Consider the following 12,253-nt stretch of genomic DNA (forward strand, 5'->3'; position numbering starts at 1 on the left):
TTTTAATCCTGGGGAACATGTTCAAATTCCAGATATTTCAAAGATGTCACCCTTTGTGTCCACAATTTTTGGTTTGAAATTGTTTTTTGAAGATTTTTGAACTTATCGATCATAACAATGTTTCCCGTATAGATTTTTAGTTTTTATTCATTACTAATCATTCATGCTATATCTTTTACTTCTTTGATCTAACGTTTGCCTAAACTAAAGTAAGAAATACGTTCTTTGTTACATTTTTTTGAACACATTATCAAACAATTCTTGAAAATAACTGCTAGAAAATGAAAAAAAAAATTGATGGTTGAATCAAATTTAAAAATAGGATTTAAAATTCCATTGATTTCCTCAAAAGAAATTTATTTACAGAAAAATGAAAGGAAATGAAAATCTCGATTAGGGTTCCATCTACCCAAAGAGTCTCAAAGCTTGTATCAAAATCAGACACCACCACATTATTTGTTTTTAAAAAGTTAACCTAAAAATATTTAAATCATTATAAAATATAAATAATGGAAGACGAAGTAGATATAATAAATGTTGCAGGATTTCGTGAGGATGGTCGCTTACCACATGAATTACGTAAAATATCATGTAAGTTAGGTGTATTTTCTGAACCCGATGGAAGTGCGTTTATCGAACAAGGTTTAACGAAAGTTTTAGTCGCTGTATACGGTCCACACCAGGTAAAAATTACAATACATATTAGCAAAGCTTCAATATTAAGTTGTTATTTTATTTTAAAGCCGAAAATCAAGTCAAAAAGTCAGCACGATGTAGCCGTTATAAATTGTCAATATAGTACAGCCGTGTTTTCATCCTGTGATAGAAAACGACGTCCAAGAGGTGATCGAAAAAGTACTGAAATGTCGCTGCATTTAAGGTAAATATGATTTATGAACAAATATTTCAAGGGCGAATAGAATACAGATGGTTTAAAACTCATACGGATTGGTAGCCTTACCAAAGTGAAAAAAGACTATTTTTCCACAATAGTGTTTTAGTTAATTGGGTTGAATTAATATGGATCCTTAATTTTCGAGGATAAAATATTTGCTAATTAACGCCTCTTAGCCCAATAAATTATTATAAAAGATAGATTCGCCCTTGAATTTCTCTAGATATGAGAATATACTTAATAATTTCTAATTTCAGACAGGCGTTATCGGCAGTAATTCGAACAGACTTATATCCACGTTCCCAAATCGATATCTATTTTGAAGTGTTAGGAGATTTTGGTGGAAATTTTTCCGCTTGTATAAATGGTGCAACACTGGCACTTATCGATGCCGGTATTCCATTACAAGAATACTTATGTGCATGCACAGCCAGTATAGTTCAAAATAATACAACATTAGTGGATGTTTCCCGTATGGAAGAGAATATTGGTGGACCTGTTTTAACAGTCGCTTGTTTCCCGGAATCGGGTAAAATCGTATTTATGGATATGAGCCAACGATTTCATATCGACTATTTAAAACAAGTACTTGAAGTGGCGATTGAAGGATGTAAAAGTGTTAAAAAAATTTTAGATGAAGTTGTTCGATTACATATTGCTGAAGTAGGTTCAATGAGCGGTTGGGGTAAAGATGCAGCTGCACAAATGGAAACTCAAACTTAAAAGGGTTTAGTAGTTGTGCCTAAGTAAGGCTCTGCTTATTTTTGGGTGTAAAAAGTCGAAAAATAATTCTCGTTCTTCGCCGTTGAATAGAAAAAACACTTTTATTTCTTATATCCAAAAGTACAGGGCAGTCTTTACCTCGGGTGTGCAAGTGGTGCGTGGCCAGGTTAATTTTTCGGAGACAACAAAAAATCTTATTTTCGCACCTCCGACACGAAACAGGGTTTAGACGGCAATGGTTATTTTAAATAAAAAAAATATTTTTTTATAAAAATTTGTTATTTTATTTCTTAAATTACTTACAATATTAAATCGATTTAAAAATTATTTCTGAAATTAATTAATTTTAAATAAATTATAATTAAGTTTTCGAGAACAATATAAATTTTATAAATCCTATTAAATAGAAAGAGGCACCAATTGGTAAAATTTATATTCAGTACGTTTTAAAATTATAATACATTATTTAATTTGCAGTGGCATCTGGATGTCTTTCAAGAATCATTCCAACACCCTGAAATACAAAAAATTAATTGTTTAAATTTATTTCGTTTTAGAAATAGGAAGCTAGAATGATTTCGGTAATAAGCGAGATAAAGAATTTCTTATCTTTCAAATAAAATAGTTTATTGATAATAGGGAATATTCATGTATTTTTTTATATTTTTAATTCATTGTTTACACCGTTATAACAAAGTAAAAAAATATAAATACTGCTTAAAAATTCTGTATTTAAGTATAAAAAAATACTTAAAATACATTATAATTTTGAGATATTTAAACGCAGTTTTTTGGCGCTCTCTGTTGATGACGTATAAGTACGTGATCTGTCAATTTTTGACAGTTCAATGTATAATTTACACTTTAAAAAAATGAATTTACCCTCGTTATTATTAAGTTTTCTAATAAAAAGCCGTAGAATAGTATAATTTAATGAAATACCATATAAAATGTAAGTAATTAATATCATACAGTATGTCAACAAATTTGACAAGCCCGTAATTTGATGTCACGTCTGTATAAAAATTTGAATTTCCGTTTTAGAAATTTTTAAATGCCCTCATTGAATTTGTACTTTTATACCATGCATATATGAAATATACATAGTATATTAAGTTTAGTCCCAAGTTTGTAACGCTTAAAAATAATGATGCTAGGAAAAAAATTTTGTCATAGCTGTTCATAAAATCACCTAATTAGTACATTTCCGGTTGTCCGTCCGTCCGTCTGTGGACACGATAACTCAAAAACGAAAAAAGATATCGAGCTGAAATTTTTACAGCGTACTCAGGACGTAAAAAGTGAGGTCAAGTCCGTAAATGAGCATCATAGGTCAATGGGTCCGTAGGACCCATCTTGTGTACCGTTAGAGATAGAACAAAAGTTTAAATGTAAAAAATGTTCCTTATAAAAAAATAAAAAACTTTTGTTTGAAACATTTTTTTGTAAACATCACTGTTTACCCACGAGGGCGTTAATTAGGTGCAAATTTTATAGTATGTATTAATATAGAAATATCAGTTGTGTGTGTCTATTTAAAAGTGAATATCTTTTGTTATTTACGTGACGTCAAAAAAACAAACGATTGCGCATCAACACTGTCTATTCGCTCCGTGCGTGAGTTTCGTTTCCATGGTAACGATACACTACTTTAATTATAGAATTGTGTGGATGCATATATAATTGTATGGATTGCATTTAAGACATACATTTAAAATTTAATATTCTTGTCTCACAAATTTAAATAAATAATTATGATAATTTACATTTGAAAAATAATATTTGTTCAATTTGATTTCTTATTTTCACAATTTTTAATGCATTAAGTTTAATTAATTCGTTTTTTTCAATAATTTTAATTTGACATTTCTATTACATTAACATGTAAAGAATTGCAAATTAGTCATAACAGCCCCCTTTAACTCCAAAATTTTTCACTTAAAGCGCTGGCATCGATTTTATTGTCCCTACAATGACTACGCACACACCGAATACATTTTTGTATGTGTTATGTGATAAAGAACTGAACTCAACACTGACTATGCATGGTATTTCAACAATTAACTCAGTCAATTGTTTCTTTTCACTTGTTATTAATTAATTTTAAGTAATTAAAAATATATTAATTACTAAAAGAATGGTTTAGTTGAAATGTCCAGTCATTAAAGTTACGGAAGAAAAATATTTGAACCAAATTTAAATTTCATGAATATTCCCTATTAAGGTTCATAATTCGAGACCCAAAAATGGTAGCTTCACAAAAAACTAGTTTATCTTTAACTAGTTGCGACCTTTTATCTTTGACCTTTGGCCGAAATGTTGCGTTTTTTCATAGAATATATTTTTTTTTTATATCTCATGGATGTCAATTGTTTTACGAAATTAGCAAATTTTTTTACAAGATATATGCGACTTTCCGTGGCCTTTTTTGCACTTCCCTATCCCAACGAGAGTAAATATTAATAAGAACTGACAACTGCACAAGGTTGTTTTCTCCCAAAGTGTTTATTTTTCTCGCCTATTTCACTTTAAATTCAACCTGAAAAATAATAATGAATATTTTTTACCTGTCCACCAGCGGCACAAGCTGTAATAAGTGCAAATTGTCCATCTTCTTTAACTAATCTGTGAGCGCTGTGCATTGCTAATCTTACACCGGTTGCAGCAAATGGATGACCAATACTTAAAGAACCACCCCAGTTGTTGAATTTTTCTAATGGAGGTGCACCAACTTTGCTGCTACGTTTTAGATAATTTTGTGCAAACCAATCTGAATCCATGGCTTTTAAATTTGCTACAATTTGTCCCTAAAACATGAAAAAAAAAATTATTATTGAATACGATAAAATAAAATACTATAATAAAATCGAAGCACAGTAATCAGACAAAAACGTTCTTATACAAAACGGAATATTTTATATTCATGTATAAGTGACTCTGCTACCGGCAAGGATCATCGAACAATTTACAACATGTCGTAAATGAAATCATGAAGAACAAAAACAGATTTTTTTAAACAAAAGGTTTTATGCAAAACGTTTTGTACAAAATATTTTTGTTTGATAACTGTGTGTTAAGATGTTTAATTTAAAGACGTTTTGCAATGAGCCTTAACTTACAGCGAAAGCTTCATGAACTTCCCAAACATCAATATCAGATACTCCTAAACCGGATTGTTCCAAAACTTTAGGTGTAGCATATGTGGGTCCCAAAAGCAATTGATCAATTGGATCTTGTGATACATATGTGAAATTTCTTAAGTAAGCTTTTGGTTTCAATCCTAATTCTTTGGCCTTTTCTTCGCTCATGATTAAACAAGCTGATGCTCCGTCTGTTAAGAATGATGAATTTGCAGCGGTAACCGTTCCATGTGGTTTAACAAAAGCTGGTTTCAATTTCGCCATTTGTTCGGGTGTTGATACACGAATACCATTATCTTTTGAAATTGGTTTGTCGCTACCAGGGAATTGAACAGGAATTAAATCAGTAAAATGTCCCTTATCAGCAGCTTCTTTAGCTAATGTATGGGATCGAATTGCATAGTCATCTTGTTCTTTACGTGTTGCTTTGAATGCGGCTGCTAATCGATCAGCTGAATGACCCATTGTTTCTCCTGAACTGAATTCAGCAACAGCTGGTAACTAAAATTACAAATTATTTATTAATCCTGCGAAATTCTTGATTGTAACGAGGTACATACTTCTGGAGCGAAGAAATCTGGTCGAATTGTTGCTAATAAGGCCAATTTTTGCATTGGTGTTTTAGCTTTGTTTGCACGCAACAAGAGAGAACGCATTTTTCGACTGTGTCTAATTGGAATATCGGACATAAATTCAACGCCACCGCAAACTATGACATCGAATACACCTGAATTAATATAACCAATACCTGTAAGAAAAAGTTATTGTTTAAATTACAAATTCAAAAAAATTGTGGGTAAGAACTACTGAACGGATTGTGATGAAACGCGATATGTAAATATCTGGAGATCCAGATTTACATATTTTATCTCGAAATTCCCACGGGATGGAATATTATATAATTGCTAAGATATGGCAGCTAGAGGTGCGCCGATAGGCTAGGGCGCTCTCGACATTTAAAAAGTATGTTTCGTCGTGATTTAGTTTATGAACAATCCCTTATCATGTGAAGAATTTCCTTCATTACTTATATAAATAAAGTTTTTACTGAGTCGGAATGATTATATTTACCTGTGGTAATGGCAACATTTGAAGAAATACACGCCATAGTAACAGTGTGAGCTGGTGTTTTGTCACTATATCCAGCAGCTAATGCAGCTTCTCGAGCAATGTTTGATGTCTTTACTTCTTGGATTACAGTTCCATAGATGATATAATCAACTAAGTCTGTTGAAATTCCAGTTTTCTTGATGATACCTCTAAAAAAATAATTTTTACATTAATAATCACGCTCTGAGTACCTTGTTATTTAAGAGCGGTGTATTCTGAAATCAACCCTGCATGCTAACCTTCAAAGAGTTGCTGATTGGTTAACTAATTGTGTCAACATATTACTCTAAGCTGGATTGAATTTCAGAACCCACGCTTAATTATTTATTAATTAGGATACTTACAGAAGTGCTTGTCTGGCTAAATCATGGGCCATTAATTTTGAATAATCTGTACCTGATAGTAAAAACGGTGTTCGTACACCGTCTACAAGTACTACATTCTTTCCAATAGTTTTTGCTTGTTTTTTGGCGCATAATTGTGTTCCTGTTGTGATTGTACGAATTGCTCCTAAAATTACATGAAATTTAACTATTAGTAAAATATAATGTTTAAAAAAGTGCGATTTCTTAGGCGATAAATTGAATCAATAAAGCATGTTCTACAATTAAATTAGTATGTGGTCGACATTCGACTTTGATTGTAAAGGGTTAAGACTTAGATAAGTCAATATTTGGCTTAGTTCACCAGATATCGAAACCTGAAAATTCCTCCCGAAAAATACACTATGATACAAATCAGATTTGTTTAATCAAAAATTTCGTTTAGCGTAATAATCAAAAGTTAATACCAAAAATCCTCACTTGATTAAACTCAACTAAGCTAAACTTGATTTAAAATTAATCGATTTGTTATACTTTCGCTTCTAGAACATAAGAAAGAATGTTTTTTCCTTTTTGGATAATTTCGCTTGTACTTTGAAGAAGAGTCTCTACAATGAATTATTGATACGAATTAATGTAGAATTTTAGATTGAAATCAGAATGAGGCAAAAATTCAAATCTTTATTTTTAGTCTTTTTTGAAGAATTAATAAATGTATGATAAAAATTTCGAAGGTTTAACTGCCTCAAGTGTTATAGGTATGTTAATAGTAACGTCATTGATAACACAGTTCAAAAAAAGTGAAAGTCGGATAGAAAATTTTAAGAAAGAGGGTGTAAATGAACTCAACTTTTGCTAAACCGACAATAGACCCACCACCTTTTAAATTCTAAATAACGTCTAACCTCCCGAGTTGAGTTTAAAAAATTTATTTACTTGAGAAGGCTTTAATTCTCTGTCACCAAGTTGTTCGATGTCACTCACTAGTGGGAAAAATAGAATAGTGCATACAATCCAACAAGGAAAAATTCAGGGAGAGGCTATGGAGGCTCGAAAGCATAATTAAAGAGTGTACTCATCATCAGTACCGGATTAAGACATGTTGGGGCCCCTAGGTGATGCAATTCTCTAAAGCCCACAAACAATGTGAAAATCGTAAGGGGCCGATTATTCTTAAACTTCGTTATCAACTTGGCGCTTCCTTGTGTGCGTCCCATTCTCATAAAACTTGAGTATTTTCACTTTTTTTTCAGTTGCCTAATCCGTCTAAGATCTAATGATTAACCCGTCACTGCTCAACATTCATCACATGACTAAAAATTGTTCAATTTACAACTACAATTTCAGTTCCTACTTTAATAAATATTTTGAGAAAATAATAAATCTATCCCTGGAAATCTTCTTTCAATTACGGGCTATACATGAACTAAATGAAATTAAATAAAAACATTTCAGGTTAAAAAAATTTTATTTAAAACTTTTATAGAATCTTTTAATTTAGTTATTAAATGAAGGCCGGCGTTATTAAATTATTACGAAATATCTCATGTTACTGAATTGCCAAAAAAATTTCAAAGTCACGTTCAATAAACCCTAATCTCAAAATCTGATATTTCAGGATTAATAAATAATTAAAAATAGTTTGGATAAAATTAATTTGAATAATTCATAACAATTTTTGTCACAAACAACATTTGTCCAAAGTCCAGGGTACAAATTATTCATTAAAAAAATATATATAATAATAAAGGATACACATATAAAATAACCTTGTTAAATACTATTTACATCCTTTTCTATTGATTATTACATTTGTAGATATGAACTTTGAGTTGTCTACATATTTCATTAAACTTTCATACTTTTCTCAAATTTTATAAAAATTTATGTTAAAATAATAATACTCACCATAATTATTTTGTCCTAAAGTTAAAGCAAATGGGCTTTTGATGATATTTCTTGCAATATGAGATGCCATGATTTTATTTTAATTTTATAAACCCTTGTACGATTATCACCAGCCCAGCACTGACAGAACACAACTGATTTCTACAATGTTTTTACTTAGTGATCTGTGTCGTGGCGTATGCCTATGAATACGTTCCTACGTATACAAGTGTATTATGTTGCTTTGAAGATACGTAGCAAACAATTGTTTGCAGAGGAGAATATATTAATTTCAACGTTATTGTATTTTGTTATCATAGAAATTAATAAATTATTTGCTAATTTTGATGATAATCAGTGTTTAAATATCGCTATTACATTCCACGCTCTGGTTACATCTCTTGAGAGTAAATCTAGCAACAATATATAAAGTACTTACCTTTAACTTTAAACATCTTTACACTTTTCAGGTCCTATTCGAAAAATTTTATCTTAGACCTTTGTTTGTCGGTTTTTTGCCAAAACACCATTTTTATAAAGAAGGATTTACTTTAAAGATAAACGCCCAATTTCCTTCTAACTTTTTGCTAGATTCAACCAAATTCTTCGATGGTTTTGCGACATGTGTCGAATTAACCCACGTCGGAGCTCATAGGCAATTCAATTGTCCGGTACTCATATAGGAAATGTGTGTGTGGTTTTTTTAGTCTTCGTAAATCAACTTGAGGCCCTTCCCCTTTTGTGAAACCTTCTCATAAAAATTTGTCCTTCCTTCATTTTTTTTTACTCTTTCTTAATTAATTTGGCACCCCTTGTGTGCGACCCTAATCATAAAAATTTGTCTTTCCTCCTTTTTTCTCTTCATAAATCAACTTGAAGTCCCTTTGTGGCACCCTTCTCATCTTTCCTCGCGGCTCCTAGGCAGTTATCTACTCCGTCTAAAGGTAAATCCGCCACTGTCCGCTGCACTACAAAGCATTAATAGATACGAATGATAAATCAGTAAGAATTGGCACTATGTTTACGAATGACCGGGCATGTCAGAAAATCGAAAATGACCACATGAAAAGCCATGACATATAGACGCTAGTTGTCATACATTCTGAGTCATCGGATACACCAATATCAAGGGCAACATTAAATAAAACGGACTGGCGTATCTAGGCAAGAACAAAGCGTAGGCAGTCGATTCACGACTTCGTCGATCAATGATTTCGAGGAGCGTATATAATCTCGATAAAAAAGGAACAGTGAACTTTATACCACTCTTAAACAAAGGGAAGATATTTATTACAAGCACCAGAGCATTTAAGGAAACTGTGAGGTGCTACTCAAAGCGAGGAAATAAATTTTAAGGTTAAGAAGATAAAGAACTCTACACGAAGGAGGCATATGTGTTCATGAAAATTAGAGATCTAAAGTAGACAAAACAGGTCTCCAAGAAAAAATCACCAAGAATTTATTTTTATTTTAAATATTTTATTTGTCCCCCTGAATTTTTCACTTCCACTACGTCCCTGAATTTAACTTTGGACTTTGATTTCACTACTCGTGGTGTAGTACACTACAAAATAAAAAAATAGGAGTTTTGTATAACAAGTTTTTATATCATTTATTTTGTAATATTTAAAGAGAAGTACACTTAATTAATAAAGAGCTCAACATGATAAAGTTTATTACAATAAGCTCTTGTTTGCCCTTCTATTTTTTGAAATTTTTATACTCAAAAGACTTTTTTTTAAATTTGTATATATTATACGCATGCGTAATAATGACAATAGGATGTAAACATTTGAACCAATTTGAACACATTTGTCTTTTAGAATTTTATTAGATATATTTTGAACTTTGTGCTTTCTATTAAATTATTTGACCTCTCTAATAATTGGCAACATTTGAATGAAAAAAATAGAAATCAAATAATGTATCTATATGATCAATATTAAAAAAATTGAACTAATCTAAAATAAAAAATTTCCTACAGATTATATTTTAATACGACCTTACCTTTAATTTGATTTTGGAAGGAAATAATTAAATTTTTAATGAACTTATTAGTAAAGTACTGTTTATTTAAATTCGTGTCGTGCTATAATGTCTGAACCAGTGGAATCCTAACTTTTTAGTTTTGAGGACCACTTGCCATGTTTTTGTGTGATCCTCCATTTAGCTAACTACTTATGCATTTTTGAAAATTCATAAACTTCAAATGTGTTTTGACTCAGTTATAACTGTAATAATTATATAATAAACTGCAGATATTGGAGGCTGAATGCATGTTTTTGGAGACTAAATGCATTATTTGAATTTGTTCAAATATAGGCAATATATAATAGCCATTTTATAAAACCCTTGAAAATTTTTTACAATATTTTTCCTGTATACTTTAAAACACATCTGTGAATACTTTTAGCCTTGCTATTATAAAATTTGTTTAAAATAACTGAATAATAAAATTTTTGAAACATTGATTACAAATATTCAACAATTTGTTGAAATAAAATGAAATCACCTGTGTATTTTGATAAAACAAAACCATTTTCTACATTAGTAATAATAGAATATAGATGTGTATACCTACCTTTATAGTTTTAATAACAATGGATTTCATTACACACAAGGACTGAGGATACTAGTGTAGGTAACAATCATAATAATACAGTTACTCAAATATTGTTAAAATACACAATAAGGATATTATAGAAACATACTGGGTGTTCTTAAAAAGATGCAAGCAGAAAAATTATTATAACATTTATTTTGAGATTGAATCGCTGTAAACTAAAAAAATTGTTGTCTAATACCCATTGACATTATAGTACATAGACTGTACATCGCCTATCTTTCTGTACAGTGAGAGGTGTGCCTGCATCTGAGGTAATTGCTTGGGTCAGCTAGAGACATATATCAAAAGAATATGAGGATAAAAAAAATATACATTGAATATAGGGACATTTATCAAAAAAACATACATTGAATTTCAAATTTTCATATCACAAAATGTTTTACATAAAACATCGTGATTTCACTTACTTATCACTTCACATTTTTTCTTACTAATCTACAATGATAAGTATGACAACAACACTTTGTTTTTACATTTCTACACCGCCACCATGATGGATTTGACCTAAGCAATTACCTCACATATTGGCACGCTTAAAATCGTTTGACGCTCAGTCTATATAACTTAATGGTACAAGCGAATACCCTAATATACTTAGAATCTTTCTCACCGATTATATCTAAAAATGAGTTCTGTTCAAAAGGTAATCGTTACAGTTACAGAAAACTCGTGTCACTCATTTCTCTTACAGGCATCCACTAATCTGAGGCATATTATACTCATCAGTAACCAATAATTTAAGTTGGAAAAGATTTGCAAAACAATATGAAATTATCAGTTTATAAATAAACAATCAAAAGAATCACAAACTCTTATTCTGTTCGCAAATTTTATTTTTAGTTAATTCGAGAATAAAACCGCATTGACAAACAGTCTTCAGCCTACCTGCATTCTCATAAAATACCTACATTTCAATATAAATACAATCTTATCCTTCATTTAGTAGCGTTGACTAGCGTTTGATTTTAAAATCACGATTAACTTTTGTTTCAGACTAAATGATTTATAACCAATGTGATAAAATGAATAAAAATTATCCTCTATCTTAGTTCAACTCATTGCTGTCAGACCGAAAAAATAAACTCCGCACTTGCACTTATGGTATGATGAGAAGGTCTATTAAGAGGCCAAAGAAATAACTTTAAACTTTATTATAATACGTATTGTGTATAAGGATGAATTTTCGTTGACTTCGAGTTTTGGCAAACTATCCATAAACTCTCAGTTTACTAAGCTACTTTATTGATTTCTAGATTTTGAAAGTTTCTACACATTTACCTCCAATCTATCAGATACACCTTGTATGTAGTCAAATTAGTTGCTCAGTTTATTGTTAACATAGAGAGAGGTTCAGAGGCAAATATAACTAATTTATTTCAGAATATTGTGGTTGAATTGTGTGACAGAGTTAATATAAGCTTCATTTGTTTTGTATAACCCATCCACCCATACATATACACATCATTTCTATTCATCTTCTCTGCCATGGCACTGGCAGTCAGAACTACGTTAGCTTATAGCTCTTCACATGATGAATAATGCTATGAAT

General features: G+C 30.7%; 2 protein-coding genes across 4 annotated transcripts; one reads left to right on the forward strand and one right to left on the reverse strand.

The window, feature by feature from the left end:
* The first annotated feature begins 438 nt into the window (after positions 1-438).
* On the forward strand, positions 439-1,846 carry LOC123291015 (exosome complex component RRP41). 3 transcript variants are annotated; one of them, XM_044871436.1, is made up of 3 exons: positions 439-683; positions 744-880; positions 1,153-1,846. In XM_044871436.1, the coding sequence occupies exons 1-3, from the start codon at positions 510-512 to the stop codon at positions 1,616-1,618; spliced, it is 777 nt and encodes a 258-aa protein (XP_044727371.1). In that variant the 5' UTR covers positions 439-509; the 3' UTR covers positions 1,619-1,846. The 3 variants fall into 3 exon arrangements, with proteins under 3 accessions (XP_044727371.1, XP_044727372.1, XP_044727370.1); XM_044871437.1 differs by having other exon boundaries at positions 756-880; XM_044871435.1 differs by having other exon boundaries at positions 439-880.
* A 133-nt stretch (positions 1,847-1,979) lies between these two features.
* On the reverse strand, positions 1,980-8,257 carry LOC123290986 (trifunctional enzyme subunit beta, mitochondrial). Its single transcript, XM_044871400.1, has 7 exons — positions 8,100-8,257; positions 6,213-6,378; positions 5,830-6,017; positions 5,319-5,506; positions 4,738-5,259; positions 4,186-4,425; positions 1,980-2,132 (listed from the first exon to the last, which is right to left on the reverse strand). Exons 1-7 carry the CDS (start codon positions 8,167-8,169, stop codon positions 2,085-2,087), a joined length of 1,422 nt encoding a protein of 473 aa, XP_044727335.1. The 5' UTR covers positions 8,170-8,257; the 3' UTR covers positions 1,980-2,084.
* Between the last annotated feature and the right edge of the window lie 3,996 nt (positions 8,258-12,253).

Source organism: Chrysoperla carnea, chromosome 1, assembly GCF_905475395.1.
Source record: "Chrysoperla carnea chromosome 1, inChrCarn1.1, whole genome shotgun sequence".
Lineage (NCBI taxonomy): Eukaryota > Metazoa > Arthropoda > Insecta > Neuroptera > Chrysopidae > Chrysoperla > Chrysoperla carnea.

Coding starts and splice junctions, on each gene's coding strand:
- LOC123291015 (XM_044871435.1), top strand. CDS start 510: ATGGAAGACGAAGTAGATATAATAAATGTTGCAGGATTTCGTGAGGAT. Junction 881..1,152: donor GAAATGTCGCTGCATTTAAG/GTAAATATGATT, acceptor TTCTAATTTCAG/ACAGGCGTTATCGGCAGTAA.
- LOC123290986 (XM_044871400.1), bottom strand. CDS start 8,169: ATGGCATCTCATATTGCAAGAAATATCATCAAAAGCCCATTTGCTTTA. Junction 6,018..6,212: donor TTAGCCAGACAAGCACTTCT/GTAAGTATCCTA, acceptor TTATTTTTTTAG/AGGTATCATCAAGAAAACTG. Junction 4,426..4,737: donor AAGTTCATGAAGCTTTCGCT/GTAAGTTAAGGC, acceptor TTCATGTTTTAG/GGACAAATTGTAGCAAATTT.